Source organism: Eumetopias jubatus, unplaced genomic scaffold, assembly GCF_037043125.1.
Source record: "Eumetopias jubatus isolate StellerSeaLion01/CBP00866 unplaced genomic scaffold, mEumJub1_p1.0 scaffold_17, whole genome shotgun sequence".
In the NCBI taxonomy this organism is placed as follows: domain Eukaryota; kingdom Metazoa; phylum Chordata; class Mammalia; order Carnivora; family Otariidae; genus Eumetopias; species Eumetopias jubatus.
Genome location: NW_028274823.1, coordinates 41,878,883 through 41,900,181, shown reverse-complemented (window position 1 = coordinate 41,900,181; position 21,299 = coordinate 41,878,883). Strand labels below are relative to the sequence as shown.

At 44.5% G+C, this 21,299-nt stretch overlaps 1 protein-coding gene across 9 annotated transcripts in view; it reads left to right on the top strand.

The window, feature by feature from the left end:
- Positions 1 to 21,299, top strand: part of WDFY4 (WDFY family member 4) — a 295,199-nt gene that overhangs the window by 104,234 nt on the left and 169,666 nt on the right. For all 9 annotated transcript variants that reach the window (XM_028098639.2, XM_088020233.1, XM_088020234.1 and 6 more), the window contains exons 25-31: positions 1,616 to 1,689; positions 3,943 to 4,104; positions 4,711 to 4,802; positions 6,488 to 6,587; positions 15,971 to 16,176; positions 17,008 to 17,177; positions 19,271 to 19,396. In XM_028098639.2, coding sequence (XP_027954440.1) covers positions 1,616 to 1,689; positions 3,943 to 4,104; positions 4,711 to 4,802; positions 6,488 to 6,587; positions 15,971 to 16,176; positions 17,008 to 17,177; positions 19,271 to 19,396 — 930 coding nt within the window. The remainder of the gene's footprint in view (positions 1 to 1,615; positions 1,690 to 3,942; positions 4,105 to 4,710; positions 4,803 to 6,487; positions 6,588 to 15,970; positions 16,177 to 17,007; positions 17,178 to 19,270; positions 19,397 to 21,299) is intronic.

The following is a 21,299-nucleotide window of genomic DNA, read 5'->3' as shown; positions in this document are numbered from 1 at the left end:
CCAATCTTATTATCTCAGTTCTCCCGGCACTGAGTCGGACAAAGCATTTGCTCAATGTCTGACTTCATGAATGAACATTCCAAGTGTGCAGGCTCTTGGACTTCTACAGACTTGCATGTTGGGGTGCCATGCCTACCTACCCCCATCCCTACTGGGGCCACATCAGCCCACACCAGCTGTCCCAAATGGCAGCTGCCCTCTTCTGTGTATGCCAGGCAGTGGCTGTGCAAACAGGAGCTGGAAATCTGTTAGTGTGCTTCTGGCTTAAGAGCAATTCACTTATCCACTTATTTTACCTTGATTTACTTTGCATTCACTCTTTTAAAAAACTTGATGGGTCCTTATTAAGTGCTCTCTATGTGGCATGTGTGGGGACTAGTCAGAGGGGTGGTCTCTACCTTCACGGGCCTCCTCAGAAACTTGAGTCCTTTGAGGCTCCTTTGCTTTTACTCTGAAGTGAGAGGATGGGGCCACGGTCACCCACTTGATTCAAGGGAGGTCGATTATTGACCCTATGGGTCATCGTCTGCAGGAGATGCCTGTGGGGAGTGCAGTGAGGAGACAAGCGGATGGGCTCGATGGTCAGACAGACCAGGCTTTGAAGCTGGGCTCTGCCAGTTAGAAACCGTGGGGCGCCAGGCAAGTTTCTGAGTCTCTCTGAGCTTCACTCTTCTTAGCTACTACATGCAGATAATGATACCGTTTTAGGACTTTGCAGGGCACTTCTTGCCTCTAGAAAATGGTCTCATTTATATAAGTGTGAGCTCTTTTAGCTGCTCCCTGAATGCACTCTTACAATCGCACATCAGAACCTTCTCCATTCTGGGCCCTAGGAAATGTCAGTATTTGCAAGTAAGAAATAGTAGAGCTCTCTAAAGGGGAACAGACAGGAGACTTGAAGGCACGCCATCCACTTTGCCCCAACAGGACGGTTAGCAGCTGCGTTTTGTCTACTGTGAATGAAAACAACCTGAGTGATGAAGTTCACTCTTGGAATCTGAGTGCATTCCCTTCAGTGTGCAGCTCGCAGTGCGGCCAGGTGGGAGGGGAGGGGGCTGTGCTGCACGTTTCCCAAAGGAGGGAACTGAAGAAAGTGATGTGTGCACAAGTTGGGTGCGTGGTCGCGGTAGCATCAAACCAGACAGGCAAGACTCAGTTTCTCATTCCAGTCCTAACACTTGCTGGTGGTGAGTGGGACCTGTCCCTCAACTGGTCTGTCTCAGCCTCTGTTTCCTCATCTCTCACTTGGGAAGACTGGCACTTGCCTTCCAGGCTCCAGTGAGGATGAGCTGCATTTGGTGTGTGGCTATAGGGGCTACAGGGCTGAGGGCCAGACACAGGTTACGGCGGGTGTCCTTGGTTCCAATCTCGACTCCCACGGAAGCACTGGGCAGCAGCAGAGATGGGGAAGAGAGGAATGGTGTCCGAGCTTCCCCCCGGGAAAGGCAGCCTCTAAGTTCTAGGTGTTGGGAGAGCTGGTCTGATTCCTGAGCTGCTAAATGGTGTTAGTGATTTCAAGCGTAAGGAGAGCACGTTCAGCCCTGTAACTGCTCACACCGCATGGAGTCCCTTCTTCACACACGTCTTGGTTTCACTCTGTGCTTGTTGTCTCCAGCTCTGGATGAATACAGCGGACAACCTGGAGCACTCCCTCTTTTCCCACCTTGCGGAAATCCTTCGATCACCAAGGTAGGACAGGCTTTGGCAGGGTGGGGGCTAGAACTAATGGCTTCATACCAAGAAGGGGAACCGAGGGGGTGGGACAGGAAGTGGCTCAGCAACCACGGCCTTCTCCCATTTCCAGAGCGCTGTGTTCCCAGGTGGCAGCACGTCTGTCTCAGTCCATGTGGGCTGCTGTAACAAAATATGATAGACAGGGTGGCATATAAACAGCAGAAGTTTATTTCTTACAGTTCTAGGGGCTGGAAGTCCAACATCAAGGCCCCGGCAGATTCGGTGTCTGGTGAGGGTCCTGCTTCCTGGTTTAGAGCAGTCTTCTCCCTATAATGTCACCTGGTGGGAGGGGTGAGGGCTCGCTGGCATCTCTTTTATAAAGGCACTAATCCCATCATGAGGGCCCCATTCTCATGACCTGTTTACCTCCCAAAGACCACACCTCCGAATACTGTCGCACTGACGGTTAGGTTTTAACGTATGAATTTTGGGGGGACATATTCAGTCTGAGGCCGTGTCCTTCCCAGTGGCTCACATATGTGGGGCAAGTCTCTCCCCTGGTGGATTTGGGCCCCAGGAGGGGACTCTCCAGCTCTGCAGCTAGCACCCTCTCAGGGGCTCCGCAAACGAAAACACTTCTCTATGTCCCATTTGCCCCTCAACCCACTTACCCTCTAAGTGACTTCTCCAAGTCACTTTTTAAATTGTTCAGGGCTCTTTTGGTTGCAAGTGGTAGAAATACAATTCAAACCAACTTAGGGAAGGAAGGAAGGGAGGGAAAAAGGAAGGGAGGAGGGAGGGCAAAAGGAAGGTTGAGAAAGGGGATTTTATTGGCTCATACATTGGAATGGGGCAGATTTTCCCACGTGCCTGGGTGGCGCTCACACTGCTTCGTCTTAGACCTGTCACCCATCTTGTCCACGCTTTCTTCTGTGCTGGCTTCATGTGGGCAGACGGCAAGATGGCCTCCGTGCAGCTCCTCAGAGCATATCCTCGGCCAGCACAGGCAACACAGAGGGCTTCTTTTTTCCTCCTTAGTCTCAGCAATAGGATGGAGTCTCACTGGGCCATCTTGGGTCATGTGGCATGACTTCACTTCTGGAAAGGGTAGAGGGGAGTTAGAACGTGGTAGGCCCCCAAAGAAAACCAGGGACTGGGATCAGAATAAGGGAAAAGGGAGGCAGGAAAGCCACCATAGCAATCCATCTCCTTCCTCACCTGTCAGGCTGGTCACCCCCACATCCACCTGCCTCCTCATGGAGGTCTGTTTCAACTTATCATTAGCACCTTTGATGTTTTGGAATATATTTGTGAGCATCTTTTCATTCAGTCACTCACTGGGTGTCTATTACAAACCCATTCCATTTCATACCCAGTTCTTAGTGCTGGAAGTTCAAGAAGAAAAGGCCAGTCCCGTGGAGAAGGAATACAGACAAACAGGCCTCTTAGTGCTGTGACAAGAAAGAGGGCAAAACACACTGGGAGCTTGTAGGCGGATGAGCGCACATCTTCCATGTTAGGCCGATGGATACAAACCACACACAGAACTGGGCTTGTTCTGCCTCTGTGTCTATCAGGGATGTGGAGTTTGGCAGAATTTATCCTATTAGTACTGACAGGACAGCTCAAGAAGGAGCAAGCCACCCCAATTCACCCTCCTTCATCTTCCTTTTTTTCTTTCCCACTTTCTTTCTGTACTTATTTCTAAAAGATGGACACTTATCTTTGGCGGGGGAGGGGGTGGAGAATTTACTGGAAATTGAATTTGTGATTATCCTAAGAAGGAGGATGTGGATGCTTGAATTCTGTCTTTTTCCCCTTTGACTCTCAGTGGCGTGTTCATCCACTTTGTGGTTTGGGGCGGGCAGGAAGAGTACACACCCAGACAGACTCACCAAGGGCCCCGCGCTCCTGGCTGTTGGGAAGTGCTCCGTGGTCACACGCGAGTCTGCTGTCTTTGTTCTGAGTTTTCTGAGACCGGCATTAGTTTTCCCCGAGGCTTAGAATTTAAAAGTCAATAACTGGGGGTTGTCTTTGAAGGCAGTTTCTGGGGGTGGAAGGGCATGGGAGGCTCATCCCTGAGCAACTCTGGCACTTGGCAGACACATATTCAATGGGTGTCTGATAGTATTTTGATGAGTTGCCAAGAGAGCTTTGGAGTCGGAGGGCCACAGAGCAAGCCCAGTCTAGGAAACCTTTTTAGCAGAAACACAGCAAATTTGGTTCATTCCAGTAAAAGCTTTTACTGCCTCTCTCCTGGGCTCACAGGGAAGGACCCCGGAATGCTGAAGTTGCTCACCAGGCACAGCTTATACCCAAGCTCGTCTTCCTCTTCAATGAGCCGGGCCTCACCTTCTCCAAGATCCCCACCATCATTGCCATCCTGGGCTGTCAGCTGAGGGGCCACTTCAGCATCCAGGACTTGCTCAGGTACTGTGCCAGGCTTCCCAGGGGGATGGGCAGAGCCTTGGGACTATTTCACAAGAGAATATAGGCCCCAGTTCTCTCCTGACCACACTCGACCCAGCAACATTACCCTTCAATGCAGTGACAGATTCCATTTCCTTGGAACCTTCTAGAGGTTCTGTTCAGGGCAGAGAGTTGAGAAAAGGGGTGGGTCTGCTAGACCCCCAGCAGGGCTATGTGCTCACTGCTCCCTGGTGCTCAGACACACTCATTATGCCAAGAATTCGAGAATTTCCATGAGCACAGTCATCCTCATCAGCCATTGACTCAATAGGTCTGCTTTTTGCAGACTTCCCAAAGGAGGGTCCCAGGTAGCATGGTATTTAGCCTTTTCCATCCTCATTGATATCTGTTCTGTTGATCTGGCAGAGCCAGAGCTAACTGCTCTGATGAATCTGGACAGATTTTAGAAGTCCTTGGAAACATTGCATTGATGACAGAATAACATGATTCGTCTCAAACCCTCCCTTGAAGCTGATTTGGGTGGATCTATGTACAAAACCTTTATACGTGTTGAGCAAACATGGGTTGAGCCCACCACTGAATGTATCCTTCTCTCTCTGCATTAAGAATCGGGCTATTTGTTGTGTACACCCTCAAGCCTTCTTCGGTGAACGAGAGGCAGATCTGCGTGGATGGGGACCTGGACTCCTCAGTGGCTGGTGAGAAGACCTTTCAGACACCAATCTGAAGGCAGCAGGATGAGCCTTATGGAACCCCTGAGAGCCACCTGTCATGGGGCCATTTTGTAGAGGGAAGGGCTGAGGCAAAGGAAGGGGAAGGTACCCACAACTGAGCAGTTGTTCCCAAGTACTGGCTTGTGAGGTCATAGTTTTTATGAGTAGGGTTGCGATCAGATCAAATTATTCTTTCTTCACAACCTGGAATGGCTTCCAAGACCTCCAGGATAAAACTCAGTTCCCTATAGGCCAACAGGTGGAATCCTTCATGATCCAGTTCCTGCCTACCTTCCTGGTTGAATCTCTCCTACCCTTGCTCCCCTGATGAGCCCCAACTTCAGCACTCTGAAGCACCTCCACATCCTAGTGTGTGATGCTCTGCCCTTCAGCCATGCTTTGCACGTGCTGTTCCCTTGGCAGAAATGCCTCCCTGGTCCCACCCCACTTCCTGCTTCACCCACTGGAGGCAGAAATGCCTCCCCAGGCCCACCAAGCCAGTTAAGTCACCTCCTCTGCTTCTAAAACCCTTGGACTTACTCTAATGCACAGGTTTGTGATTTGTTTCTTTGAGTTTCTCTCCTCCCAACCAGATGCCGAACAAGAGCTCTGTCATGTTCCTTCTGCTAGGGCACGTGTGAAGGGAACCATTACTGACCACTTTGTCCTGGGCCCTCCAGATCTGATGGGAGCCTCTAGTCACCTGTGGCCACTTAAATTTAAATTTTAATTGATAGAAGTTAAATACAATTAAAAGTTCAATTCCTTAGTCACACTAGTGACATTCCAAGTACTCACTAATAACATGAGGCTAGTGGTTACTGCATCAGACAGGGGAGATATAAAACATTCTTTTTATTGCAAAAGATTCTATTGGACAGTGTTACTCAAACTAGAAAAATCATCCTTAGGTCAAACCTGAATGAATAGTAGAAATTACTATTCCCATTTTGCAGACAAGAAAACAGAGTCTCAGAGAGATTAAGACCTTTGGGGCCAGAATCCAAGTAGAGAGAAATCTGACCCCACTTCTCCAAGCTGCCTCATCAGTCCTATTTCTGCAGCATGGTTTGTGTGCCCTGAATTGCTTGTAAAATAACTGGCTAACCAAGGGAATGAATGAATGAATGGATAATGGGACAAAAGTAAGCTTATTTAGTCACCCCCCCTTCTTATATGGACTTCATTCTGAACTCTGCAATTCAAGCTCTGTTTTTAGTGTGACATCGGCATGCTGAAGGCCTAGCCTGGAAGCACATTGAGAACAGGAATTAAGATCGAGTACTAAAAATCTCCACCACTCTGTTCCCAGTGCCTCCCATAATTCCCAGCATGTAGTAGGTGGTCAAGAAATGTTGCAGCCTATGATAATGGAAAAAAACATTCTTCTACTGGAAGATAAATTTGACCTTATTTTTAGGATTTTTTTTGGGGGGGGTGATGGGAAGCATCAAAAAAATCTCCGGTTAAACGGAACTTTAGGAACATTTCCTGAAATTCTTTTTAAGCATTGCATAGAAGTCTAGACTCGAATGCCAAAATTTCGAGTCTCATCCATGCCTAAATTCCTGAGTGAACTAAGCATTTGGTGAATACAATTGCTTACTGCAGCAAATATTATGTCTCTTTACATCCGTTTTCTCTCAAATCTGAATTTCCCTTTTTTGTAGCTGGAAGCCAAACATCTGGAAAGACAATCTGGCTCAGAAACCAGTTGCTGGAGATGCTGTTCAGCGTAATATCTTCCTCCCAACTTCATCTGTCCTCTGAGTAAGTAGCTCCAGGAAGAGCGATTTGGCATGAGGTTGCCTCATACAGGGTGCAGTATTAAAACCTTTTCTTGATGAAAAGTTTAGCATCTCCAAGTCGGTTTTCTGCAGTGTGTTTCCTGTACCAGTCAGAAAGAAAATTATATTCTCTCCACCCAATAAAGCAGACCTTGCCCTAAGATATTCTGATGCAAATGTGCAATGGGCATGAGTAACTCAGAACAGATTTGGTATAATTACAATAAGCTCCTTTTGTCACCATTGCTATAGTGTAATTGTTATTGTTTTGGCAGTTGTGACAATTACTGATTTTGATGTCCTGTACTTGGCAGACAATAGAATGGAGAAATGGTTAGCCTAAATAACATCTATCAAGGAAAAGGCTTGCCAAATTCTTCTGCTATTTACTGTCAGTTTTTTAGTTACTTTTCCAAGTTGGAAAAGGAAGTATCTGCCTTCAATTAACTTTAAAACAATGTGTAACCCCAAAATTGCATTAACGCTCTCCCCTTGACTGCCTGCTTTATGTCCAACTCTGGAGTCATTCATTCAACAACTGTTTCTTGAGCAACTACTGTGTGCCAGACACCGTTTCTCACTCCGAGAATGCAGTGCGAGGAAGTCAGTCTAGATACTTGCTCCTGCTGAGTTGCCATTTTCGTGTGTATGTGTGTTTGGGGGACAGAGGAATGGGGTAGGGAGTCACCCTTCAGTAAAACAGCCTTGCAAACAGAGGAATGGGGTAGGGAGTCACTCTTCAGTAAAACAGACTTTAAAGCCTAGTGCTTTAAAAGTCTGCATTCCTAGAATCTAAGCACGGTAGAACTGGAAGATGCCCTGGAGATGAGCTAGTCCAACTCTTTCCTTGTTCCTCTTTTTGAATGAGAATATAGTGTAGTGCTTAAGCACTGGGGCTCTGATCTCTGGACCTCCTGGGTTCAAAGCCCAGCTCTGCTTCCAGAGCCTTGGGGAGGTTAGTTAAGCCTTCTATGCCTTCTTCTGCTTATCTATCTGAGGATAAAATTAGTGCCTGCTAAAGATGGAAGTTAATATGTGGGTAGCCCTAAGCACAGTGTCTGGGATACTGTAAGTACTTCATAAGCTAAGTGCTGTCATCATCATCATCTCACCATCACTGCCATCATCGTCATCATCATCATCACCACCACCACCATCACCATCACCATCATTATCATCACTACCACCATCATCATCATCGCCATCACCATCATTATCATCATCATTACCACCACCATCATCACCATCACCATCATTATCACCACTACCATCATCACCATCACCATCATTATCATCATCATTACCACCACCATCATCACCATCACCATTATGATCATCATCACTACCACCATCATCATCATCATCACCATGACCATCATTATCATCATCACTACAACTGTCATCATCATCATCACCGTCACCATCATTATCATCATCACTACCACCATCATCATCATCATCACCATCACCATCATTACTACAATCATCATCACCACCATCATCAACATCAAGAAAAATGACCAGAGCTCAACAAGAGCCCTGCCAAAGTCATCAAGTTAGTCAAAAGAGGCAGGGATAGAAGAGAGGACAGTTTCTTGACTCCTAGCCCAGTGGCCACAGCCTCACGCCTTAGTCTGACAGCTGGCACTGAGAACACTGCCCAGCAAAGATGGGCCCTTCTCTGGCTCCCAGGAGGCAGAGTCCTTTGCTAAGCCATTAACCCCGAAGTTTGGTTGCCCACCTCCCTGCCCTCCAGTCCCTTCTAGCAAGTTTATATTCCCCAAACTCATCATTTTTAAATTCATTTTTTTCTTTAAAATTTTTAAATTTTTTATTGTTATGTTAATCACCATACATTACATCATTAGTTTTTGATGTAGTGTTCCATGATTCATTGTGCGTAACACCCAGTGCTCCACGCAGAACGTGCCCTCTTTAATACCCATCACCAGACTAACCCATCCCTCCACCCCCCTCCCCTCTAGAACCCTCCGTTTGTTTTTCAGAGTCCATTGTCTCTCATGGTTCGTCTGCCCCTCCGATTTCCCCCCCTTCATTCTTCCCCTCCTGCTATCTTCTTCTTTATTTTTTTTTCTTAGCATATCTTGCAATATTTGTTTCAGAGGTACAGATCTATGATTCAACAGTCTTGCACAATTCACAGCGCTCACCATAGCACATACCCTCCCCACTGTCTATCACCCAGCCACCCCATCCCTCCCACCCCCCACCACTCCAGCAACACTCACTTTGGTTCCTGAGATTAAGAATTCCTCATATCAGTGAGGTCATATGATGCATGTCTTTCTCTGATTGACTTATTTCACTCAGCATAACACCCTCCAGTTCCATCCACGTCATTGCAAATGGCAAGATCTCATTCCTTTTGATGGCTGCATAATATTCCATTATATATATATATATATATACCACATCTTCTTTATCCATTCATCTGTCGATGGCCATCTTGGCTCTTTCCACAGTTTGGCTATTGTGGACATTGCTGCTATAAACATTGGGGTGCATGTACCCCTTCGGACCCCTACATTTGTATCTTTGTGGTAAATACCCAGTAGTGCAATTGCTGGATCATATGGTAGCTCTATTTTCAACTGTTTGAGGAACCTCCATACTGTTTTCCAGAGGGGTTGCACCAGCTTGCATTCCCACCAACAGTGTAGGAGGGTTCCCCTTTCTCCGCATCCCTGCCAACATCTGTCGTTTCCTGACTTGTTAATTTTAGCCATTCTGACTGGTGTGAGGTGGTATCTCATCGAGGTTTTGATTTGGATTTCCCTGATGCCGAGCGATGTTGAGCACTTTTTCATGTGTCTGTTGGCCATTTGGATGTCTTCTTTGGAAAAATGTCTGTTCATGTCTTCTGCTCATTTCTTGATTGGATTATTTGTTCTTTGGGTGTTGAGTTTGATAAGTTCTTTATAGATTTTGGATACTAGCCCTTTATCTGATATGTCATTTGCAAATATTTTCTCCCATTCTGTCGGTTGTCTTTTGGTTTTGTGGACTGTTTCTTTTGCTGTGCAAAAGCTTTTTATCTTGATGAAATCCCAATAGTTTATTTTTGCCCTTGCTTCCCTTGCCTTTGGTGATGTTTCTAGGAAGGAGTTCCTGCGGCTGAGGTCGAAGAGGTTGCTGCCTGTGTTCTCCTTTAGGATTTTGATGGACTCCTGTCTCACATTTAGGTCTTTCAACCATTTTGAGTCTGTTTTTGTGTGTGGTGTAAGGAAATGGTCCAGTTTCATTCTTCTGCAGGTGGCTGTCCAATGTTCCTAACACCATTTGTTGAAGAGACTGTCTTTTTTCCATTGGACATTCTTTCCTGCTTTGTCAAAGATAAGTTGACCATAGAGTTGAGGTCCATTTCTGGGCTCTCTATTCTGTTCCATTGATCTATGTGTCTGTGTTTGTGCCAGTCCCATACTGTCTTGATGATGACAGCTTTGTAATAGAGCTGGAAGTCTGGAATTGTGATGCCACCAGCTTTGCTTTTCTTTTTCAACATTCCTCTGGCTATTCGGAGTCTTTTCTTGTGCCATACAAATTTTAGGATTATTTGTTCCATTTCTTTGAAAAAAGTGGATGGTATTTTGATGGGGATTGCATTGAATGTGTAGATTGCTCTAGGTAGCATTGACATCCTCACAATGTTTATTCTTCCAATCCATGAGCATGGAAAGTTTTTCCATTTCTTTGTGTCTTCCTCAATTTCTTTCATGAGTATTTTATACTTTTCTGAGTACAGATCCTTTGCCTCTTTGGTTAGATTTATTCCTAGGTATCTTATGCTTTTGGGTGCAGTTGTAAATGGGATCGACTCCTTAATTTGTCTTTCTTCTGTCTTGCTGTTGGTGTATACGAATGCCACTGATTTCTGTGCATTGATTTTATATCCTGCTACTTGAATGAATTCCTGTATGAGTTCTAGCAGTTTTGGGGTGGAGTCTTTTGGGTTTTCCGTATAAAGTATCATATCATCTGTAAACAGTGAGAGTTTGGCTTCCTCTTTGCCAATTTGGATGCCTTTGATTTCTTTTTGTTGTCTGATTGCTGTGGCTAGGACTTCTAATACTATGTTGAACAGCAGTGGTGATAGTGGACATCCCTGCCCCGTTCCTGACCTTAGGGGGAAAGCTCTCAGTTTTTCCCCATTGAGAATAATATTTACTGTAGGTTTTTCATAGATGGCTTTTATGATATTGAGGTATGTACCCTCTATTCCTATACTCTGAAGAGTTTTGATCAAGAAAGGATGCTGTACTTTGTCAAATGCTTTTTCTGCATCTATTGAGAGGATCATATGATTCTCGTTCTTTCTTTTGTTAATGTATTGTATCACATTGATTGATTTGCGGATGTTGAACCAGCCTTGCAGCCCAGGGATAAATCCCACTTGGTCGTGGTGAATAATCCTTTTAATGTACTGTCGGATCCTATCGGCTAGTATTTTGGTGAGAATTTTTGCATCCATGTTCATCAAGGATATTGGTCTGTAATTCTCCTTTGATGGGGTCTTTGTCTGGTTTTGGGATCAAGGTAATGGTGGCCTCATGAAACGAGTTTGGAAATTTTCCTTCCATTTCTCTTTTTTGGAACAGTTTCAGGAGAATAGGTATTAATTCTTCTTTAAATGTTTGGTAGAATTCCCCTGGGAAGCCATCTGGCCCTGGGCTTTTGTTTGTTGGGAGACTTTTGATGACTACTTCAATTTCCTTAGTGGTTATAGGTCTGTTCAGGTTTTCTATGTCTTCCTGATTCAATTTTGGTAGTTGATACATCTCTAGGAATGCACCCATTTCTTCCAGGTTATCTCATTTGCTGGCATAGAGTTGCTCATAATATGTTCTTATAATTGTTTGTATTTCTTTGGTGCTGGTTGTGATCTCTCCTCTTTCATTCATGATTTTGTTGATTTGGGTCATTTCTCTTTTCTTTTTGATAAGTCTGGCCAGGGGTTTATCCATCTTGTTAATTCTTTCAGAGAACCAGCTCCTAGTTTCGTGGATCTGTTCTACTGTTCTTTTGGTTTCTAGTTCATTGATTTCTGCTCTGATCTTTATGATTTCTCTTCTCCTGCTGGGTTTAGGCTTTGTTTGCTGTTCTTTCTCCAGCTCCTTTAGGTGTAGGGTTAGGTTGTGTATTTGAGACCTTTCTTGTTTCTTGAGAAAGGCTTGTATTACTATATACTTTCCTCTCAGGACTGCCTTTGCTGTATCCCAAAGATTTTGAACAGTTGTGTTTTCATTTTCATTGGTTTCCATGAATTTTTTTAATTCTTCTTTAATTTCCTGGTTGACCCATTCATTCTTTAGTACGATGCTCTTTAGCCTTCATGTATTTGAGTTCTTTCCGACTTTCCTCTTGTGATTGAGTTCTAGTTTCAAAGCATTGTGGTCTGAAAATATGCAGGGAATGATCCCAATCTTTTGGTACCGGTTGAGACCTGATTTGTGACCTAGGATGTGATCCATTCTGGAGAATGTTCCATGGGCACTAGAGAAGAATGTGTATTCCGTTGCTTTGGGATGGAATGTTCTGAATATATCTGTGAAGTCCATTTGGTCCAGTGTGTCATTTAAAGTCTTTATTTCCTTGTTGATCTTTTGCTTAGATGCTCTGTCCATTTCAGTCAGGGGGGTGTTAAAGTCCCCCACTATTATTGTATTGTTGTCAATGTGTTTCTTTGCTTTTGTTATTAAGTGCCTTATATAATTGGCTGCTCCCATGTTAGGGGCATAGATATTTACAATTGTTAGATCTTCTTGTTGGATAGACCCTTGAAGTAGGATATAGTGTCCTTCTTCATCTCTTATTACAGTCTTTGTTTTAAAATCGAATTTGTCTGATATAAGGATTGCCACCCCAGCTTTCTTTTGGTGTCCATTAGCATGGTAAATGGTTTTCCACCCCCTCACTTTCAATCTGGTGGGTCTTTGGGTCTAAAATTAGTCTCTTGCAGACAGCATATTGATGGGTCTTGTTTTTTAATCCAATCTGATAGCCTGTGTCTTTTGATTGGGGCATTTAGCCCATTTACATTCAGGGCAACTATTGAAAGGTATGAATTTAGTGCCATTGTATTGCCTGTAAGGTGACTGTTACTGTATGTTGTCTGTGTTCCTTTCTGATCTATGCTGCTTTTAGGCTCTCTCTTTGCTTAGAGGACCCCTTTCAATATTTCTTGTAGGGCTGGTTTCATGTTTGCAAATTCCTTTAGTTTTTGTTTGTCCTGGAAGCTTTGTATCTCTCCTCCTATTTTCAATGACAGCCTAGCTGGATATAGTATTCTTGGCTGCATATTTTTCTCGTTTAGTGCTCTGAAGATATCATGCCAGTCCTTTCTGGCCTGCCAGGTCTCTGTGTATAGGTCTGTTGCCAATCTAATGTTTCTACCATTATAGGTTACAGATCTCTTCTCCCGAGTTGCTTTCGGGATTTTCTCTTTGTCTCTGAGACTCATAAGTTTTCCTATTAGATGTCGGGGTGTTGACCTATTTTTATTGATTTTGAGAGGGGTTCTCTGTGCCTCCTGGATTTTGATGCCTGTTTCCTTCCCCACATTAGGGAAGTTCTCTGCTATAATTTTCTCCAGTATACCTTCTACCCCTCTCTCTCTTTCTTCTTCTTCTGGGATCCCAATTATTCTAATGTTGTTTCGTCTTATCGTATTGCTTATCTCTCGAATTCTGCCCTTGTGATCCAGTAGTTGTTTATGTCTCTTCTTCTCAGCTTCTTTGTTTTCCATCATTTGGTCTTCTATATTGCTGATTCTCTCTTCTGCCTCATTTATCCCACCAGTTAGTGCCCCCATTTTTGATTGCACCTCATTAATAGCCTTTTTGATTTCAACTTGGTTAGATTTTAGTTCTTTTATTTCTCCAGAAAGGGTTTCTCTAATAACTTCCATGCTTTTTTCAAGCCCAGCTAGTATCTTTAAAATCATGATTCTGAACTCTAGTCTGACATCGTACTAATGTCCGTATTGAGTAGGTCCCTGGCAGACGGTACTACGTCTTGTTCTTTTTGTTGAGATGATTTTTTTCGTCTTGTCATTTTGTCCAGAGGAGACTAGATGAACGACAGAACAAAATGCTAACAGGGTAACAACGTCCCCAGAAAATATACTCTAAACAAATCAGAAAAGACCTGAAACCAGGGGAAAAGAAAGGGAAAGAAAGAAAAAAGAAAGAGAAAAAAAAAAAGAAAAAGAAAAAGACAAAAACAAAAACAGAATGAAACAAAAAAAACAGAATATGATCAAATATGATCAGGCTAGTGCATAGATCAGTGCCACACACTAGATTTTGGGTGTATTTTGGTCTGTTAGAAGAAAGTGCCTCCTAAAAGCTTGAAGAAAGAAAGACTTAAATATGTACAAAATAAGGGTAGATACGATGAAGGGATGGAATATGACTGTAAAGATGAAAATTATAAAAAATTTTAAAAAAGGAATTGATAAGAAGGTGTTTGAAAAAAGAAAGAAGAAGATTAAAAAAAAAAAAAAAAAACAGAGAAAGAACCAAAAGGGGGAGAGAATGTGATTAGGCAGGAGACTAGAATAAATCCATACACTAGAGATTTAGGGTATAGTTTGATATGTTAGATGAAACTGTATCTCAAAATTTTAAAGAGAGAACAACTTTATATATATATGCCAAAAATAAGGGTAACTATTATGAAGGGATAGAATATGACTCTAAAATTGAAAAATAAAAAAAAATTTTAAAAGGGATTGATAAGGTGTTGGTTGAAAACGGGAAAAAGAAAAAATAAAAAAAAAAAAGAAAGTTAAAAAAAATTAACTTTGAAAGACTAATGAATCATGGTAAAAAAGCCATGAATTCTATGTGCAGTATTCCCCTAGTGCTGGAGTTCTCCCGTTCTCGTTGTTCGGTAAACTTGGTTTTGGCTGGCTGTTCGTGCTGATATTCTGGGGGAGGGCCCTGTTGCCCTGGTTCCCAAATGTCTTTGCCGGAGGCGGAATTGCCTCACCCTTGCCGGTCCAGGCAGGGCAATCTGCTCGGATTTGCTTTCAGGAGCTTTTGTTCCCTGCAAGCTTTCCCTAACGCTTTGGAGGACGAGAGTGAAAGTGATGGCCTCCCAATCTCCACCCCGGAGCAGCCAAGAACTCGGGGCCTGGTCTTCAGTGCACCCCCAGAGAAAAGCAGTCAATCGCTCCCATCTGCCCGGTCTCCGGCTGCACTGCATGCTCACCCGGCCTGTGACCAAGTGTTTCTATCTCTGGCACCCGACCCCGTATGGAGTCTCCAAACCCAGCAGATCCCCGCAGTGTGCTCTGGCGCCGCTCCTCCCCGGGGGAGGAAGGGGGTCTCCCTGGATCTTCCGCTTGTTGGGTCCCTGCTGGAGGAGCAGTGGCCCGACTGTCACCGATCACAGTTTATGGTAACCCCGAGCTGAGAGCCCGTGCCTCGGCTCCATCTCTACAGCAGGCTTCTCTGCTCTGATACCCAGGAGCTCTGCTGCACTTAGGCATCCCTCGGTTTTTCTGTGACCCCGAGGGTCCTGAGACCACACTGTCCCGTGAGGGTTCCACCGCCAGCTTAGCCACTGGAGCGACGTCCCTCAGCGGAGCCCACTTCTAAAAGTTCCGATTTTGTGCTCCGCTGCTCTATCACTTGCCAGAAGCGGCCGACGGAAGCCCCCTCCCCTTCTGTCTATCCTCCCGAATATCGCCTTGGATTCACTTCTCCGCACGTCCTACCTTCCAGAAAGTGGTCGCTTTTCTATTCAGAGAGTTGCTGCTGTTCTTTTCTTCGATCTCCTGTTGAGTTCATAGGTGTTCAGGATGGTTTGATCCCTATCCAGCTGAATTCCTGGGACCAGATGAAATTTAGGTCTCCTACTCCTCTGCTATCTTGCTCCTCCACCTAAGTTGCATAAATATTGGACTATTCCATTTAGATTAATTTTGACCCATGGATTTGAAAAGGGAGTTAACTAATCATTATGTGTTTTATGTGACTGTACTGATATAATTAGATGGGTGGCTAGTCAGACTCTGTAAGTATGAATACTAGTGGATAGGGCTATCAAGGGGCCTGAACATTTGTACATCTGTTGATACAGTTTTCAATTGCTTTGAATAGTTTAGCCAATTTACCTTCAGCTGTTAATAAACATATTCAGCCATTTAACAGCAACCTTGCCAGCATTTTATTTTACCATTCTTTAAAAAATATAACATGTTCTTCACTAAGTAAACATCCAGATTAACCTGAATTTGCCTCTTCTAGGTGACAAGTGAGGCTGGACATTATTTGTATTTTCTGGACATGTTCTTTGCTCACAGACTGAGAGATAATTTATTGCATTTATTGACCCCTGCAGGATAAAGGAAGAGCTGTTTCTGAACCTGGGGCCTGACTGGTTCCTGCTCCTTGTGCAGGGCCATGTGCATCCCAGCACAACTGTGTTGGGGTTGAAACTGCTGCTGCACTTTTTGGCGAGCCCCTCCCTCCGCGGGAAATTTAAAGATGGTCTCTGTGCGGGATCCTGGGTGGAGCGCAGCTCTGAGGGCGTGGACATTATGATAGGTGAGTGTGCGGCCTTTACCAGGAGATGGGGTGCCACCTCATCCTGGGCTGTGAGTGAGGACCTGGCAGGCTCCTTCCTGCTTGGGGCCTTCACAGCTCTTGCAGTAGGATCACCTTGACCCCTGACCCCGATCAGCCCCAGTCCCCTCCTACTTCCTGGTCAGGATCCTCTTTTGTCCTCACTGCTTTCCTGATGCTGGGGGCTTCCTTCCATTCCTCAAAATCTCCTGAGCTCTTTTTCTCTTCCTGAAATGTTTCCCCCAACCCACAACACCAGCAAGGCTCTCCTGGCTGGTGTGGGTTCATCTCTCAGGTCTCAGTTCAAATGCCACTTCCTCCAGGAGAGGAGGGTCCCACCTGAATTAGGGTGCCTCTGTTACACTCTCTTTGCCCCAGTTACTTTTCTTTATGGCGCTTGTCACAGTTCACAAGCATATATTTATTTTGGTATTTAATTCCTTAATGTCCCTCCGTCCCACTACATTCTAAGTACTTGATGAGGGTCTAGGGTTCTGTATATTTTGTTGAAATGCTATGTCCCTATTGCCTAGTATAAAGTTGCCTTACTTCCTCTAAGGTGGTAGACACTAAATAAGTATCTGTTTTTGAATAAATGAATGAAGGAATGAATGAGTATGTCAGGAATAGGAAAAGGAACTCTTGTTGAATACTTTCTTACGCCCATGTATGTATGACATATATTTCTATCTGGCATTTCTATGGGATGGGTAGGTGGCAGGGAATTCCTTTGTGTGCCCAATCCCCACATTGACCAGAAACAATAGCAATTGTTCTCAGTTGGATTTTGTGCCCCTTCCACCTGATCAATAGATAACCTGAAGAGCCAGTCCCCCATGCCTGACCAGAGCCCCTGCCTGCTTCCTGGGTTCCGCGTCTTGAAGGACTTTCTGGGCCACCATGTGCATATTCCGGAAGTCTACCTCATTGTGTCCACCTTCTTCCTGCAGACGCCACTTACAGAGCTGATGGATAGACCCAAAGTAGGTTCTTGGAGTGCCCCTGGGAGGGAGTGACACCCCTGGTTTTCTGATCCCATGTGACCAAGACGGTTCCCTAAGATTCTCCATCCCTACCTCCATCCACTTCCTCCAACTTGTGTTGTGTTCTGACCCACTTCCTTCCCTCACAGTGCCACCCCCTTGGCTAGCCCTTCAGATCCCCTGAGCTCCAGGGCCTCTGCCTCTCATCCTCCCTGCCAGCAGGTCTGTGTTTTAAGGCTTTCTCCTTCTGGGCATGGCTAGAGAAGTCACGTGATGATGGGGGTGGCACGGGGAGGGGAATTGCTGCCACCACAGAGTTAGATCCTCAGTTTATGCCTTCTGAAAAAACATGTCTCTTTACCTTAGCCATGCCCCTCGATTCCCCTACATTTTAGTGTAAACCATATGTACTCTCAAGTCTTCTGCCCTAAAGCTGCCCTTTGCTCAGATGACTTACCTCACCGTGGGAGTGGAGGACCCCAGAGTGGGGCATTGCCTTGGCACCCCACTTTCCACCCCCTGTTTATGCCATGACCCTCTTCATCACCCTCTTTCTATTGCCACTGGCAAAGGGTAGCTCTTCCAGGCTGATCCAGGCTCCTTTCCTGAGTGACCTCACCAGTGGTTGGCCCTTCTTTCTCCTGTATTTTAGCACCTCCTTTTCTATGGAATCTTTCCTCATAGGCCATATGTACAGTGAACTGTGTCCCACCTAAAACCAGAAGGTGCCCCCATTGACTCACACTCTTGACCAACTGCTGTCTTATTCATCATCCTCCTGTCCTTCTTTAGCCAAATTTCTCCAAAGAGGAGCCTACACTCACTACGTATACCTTCTCACCATACACCCACTCACTCATTCATTTGCACCACATCCGAGGCTTCATGATTCCCCCCCTGTGGGATCGGGTTCAGACTCCATAGCCGGCATCAAGACCCTATGTGATTGGGTGCCTGACCAGCTTCTTTGCTTGCCTGCCTTTTGTGCTGTGAACCTCCTGAGTCACCTCTCCAATAAGACCGGCTGCTTTGTGCTTGCCTCCCCTGTACCTTTAATGAGCTCTTACTCCCATGTCACCTGCCTGGTGAGGGGTCATCCCTCAGTACTCAGCTCAGATTCCACCTCTTGCTTAGATCCCTAGACAGGGGGACTCATTCCTTCTGTGTGCCTTAGCACACCTTCCCCTTATATGGCACTGACACAGTTACGTGATTTCCTCTCTCCTTAGCCCCTGAGCTCCTCAAGAACAGACCCTACTTCTTACCTTCCTGGGTGCCTGAAAAATAGTAGATTCAGAAATTGTTTCTCAGTCTCAATTGAGTTGAGTTAAATTGCACTGAGTTGAAATTGGGGGAGGGGCATGGCTCTGTAAATAGAAGGCTAGAAAATCTACCTGTCTTGCACATCCTTATATTTGACCTATCTAAATCTTGATATATGCTAATAATATTAGATATCACACTTCAAAATAAAGTTCTTAATATGCTGTGCTAGGTTCACTGAAACACTGTATTTCTATTTCTCCAAGAATGTATCATAGGGAACAAAAACATCTGCTGAATGTCAGGACCCGTGATAGATGTTTTACATATTTTATTTCACTTGATATTTATAACCATCCCATGGGGTAGAGAATGGAATTTTCATCTTACAGAGAAGGAAACTGAAAGGCTGAATAGCTTGCATAAGCCCAGCTTTTCAAGAGGCAAAGTCAGATTGCCCCACTGGTCAACCCCCGTGTTCCCTCTGCTACACTCGGCACTTTCCCCAAAGACTTTGAATTCCTCATATGTCCTCTGTAATCTCATTTACAAAAATTCCTTAAAGTTGGTTGTGATTTCAAACCAAATGAAAGAGCTAAATTCGATGTAAATTGCTGGTGGGTCTGCAGCATCTCCTTGGAGGTGTGTATTTCCCTTATGCACCACTGAGGGGGCTGAAGGTCTCCACATGGGCTAGCCACCTAGGCTGCTACTGTGCTGTTTTGCCTTTCCCACTCAGGCCCCCTGGGAAACATGATGTGCTGGCTGGAAAGCCAGTCCCCTTGTTGTGCCTCCGTATGTCTCTCTACAGCCCTTGCCCCCTCTTTCAGGAGAGCCTGGATACCATGCTCCAGTGGCTCCTGCAGAAGCACCACAATGAAGAAGTCCTCCGGGCTGGGCTGTGCACTGAAGGTGCCCTGCTGCTTCTGGAAATGCTGAAAGCCACCATGAACCAGGTGAGACCCATTCCCTACATCTCATGAGGAGGTTCTGATGGGAAGACAAGTTTGGAAGAGTCACCTTGACTTTTTCCAGCAGCTTCTCTTGCTGATAATTAGCAAGTGTTATTCAGAATGCTTGATAGAAGAGGCAAGGTGGGTTCCTTGTGATAACTTGGGTGCTCAGTGGAAAACCCAGCCGAAGTGTCCCTAGTGGAGTTTAAGCACTCTTGCCAGAAGACATCTATTTCTCATTTGTTTACATATTTGCGTTTCTTCACTGGGAGATTTAATGCCTTCAGTCAGGGGAACATTTCTGAGCAACTGCTTTAGGTCAGGCGCTTGAGGGGCTGGTAGGGGGTGGAACGGGGCCTCTTTCCTCAAAGAGTTAACTTCTGCCGTGACAGGTGGGCCTCACACATGAGTGAGCTGTGAGGTAGAAACCTGTTAGAGAAGACAGATGCCCACCAACTACATACATGACATGGACAGCCATTAACTCAGGCCTTCAGGGTCCACTAGAGATAGGTGGAGAGGTCATTTTTGACATGAAGGCAAGTGTGAGGGGGTGAAGGCCTTGTGGCCTGTGAATGGGAGTAATTGTGAGCCAGAGCAACAAGAATTTGCATGGAGACTGAAAACTTCTGACTTCATTCTGTAGACCCCAAACATTGACTGGAGGCTTGATTCTGTGTGGGGAAACCTTATAGCTTCTGTAAAATGATGCATGCTTACCCTTTACAATTTAAACAAAAGAGAAAAATAGAAAGTAAAAATCACCTGAAACACACCCATGCAGGGATAACCACTGTGAACTTTAGTGGAATGTTCTTCCAGACACCTAAGATTATACCATAGTCTTACAGAGGGTTAAGCCACATAAACCCCTCTTGCCTTTTTTTCTCAACATATTGTTGGGAATTATCTATACATGTACATGGAAATTTATGTTGTTTTTAAGAATGTTCATTGTTACAAAAAGTCTGTAATAAACTTTCTCGAGCAGATATCCTTTCTCTGTAGTTTGATATTCTTAGTATGAATTCTGGGATGTAGGATAGTGGGTCAAAGTGTCCTTCATGTATTTTCTTTTGGACCCACTTCTCAGGAAGGTTGCATTAGACATTATACATACATGTTCCTCCATCCAATGTACATCCCACCATCTTGTATAGGAGTGCCCAGCCCAGTCCTCACAGCCCCAGCTGTTGGGTCTTGGCTTTAATCCAGTTTAAGAGTCACATCTGTAATATACCAGATAACCATTTTATGTTTGACATTATAATGTAAATGCTTGGTCTCTCTCTCTCTCTCTTTTTTTTTTTACTTCTCTCAGCATACTATAGATTTTCTTTATTTTACATGCTTTCATGTTATTCATTTTGCTTGCTTTTTAAAAATAACATTAACTGGTTAGAAAGGTAACAAACTCTTAATGCTGCAAACAGCAAATATGCATTTTTTCAGGCACCCAACCTCAAAATTCCTTGAACATTAGGTCTATAATGGAACCATGAGTAAATTTGCCAAAGGAGGAAAGTGTACAGTTCATATTCTCTGAGTAGGACAAAACAAAATGAAATGGATAACAACAATAAAAAACAAAAAGTTTAACCACATGGACATTAAAAAATTTGAGTCAAGAGGTCTTTAAAAACTGCAATCACATTAATTCTAGAAAACAAAAAAAAAATGAAGATGCCAAATATCAAAAGCTTAAAACTAGACAGAAAAAAAATCTGGAGAATATATCCAAAGTTGGTTCTTTAAATCAATCCACAAGTCCTCAGCTCCTTAGGTAATGGGAGGGTTCGGGGTAAAGACAGCATGACTCTACAAATACAGAATAAGAAGGGAGAAATAATCATACAGAAAATTAAATGAATTAAAAGAGACTATTTGTAAAAACTGAATAAAATAT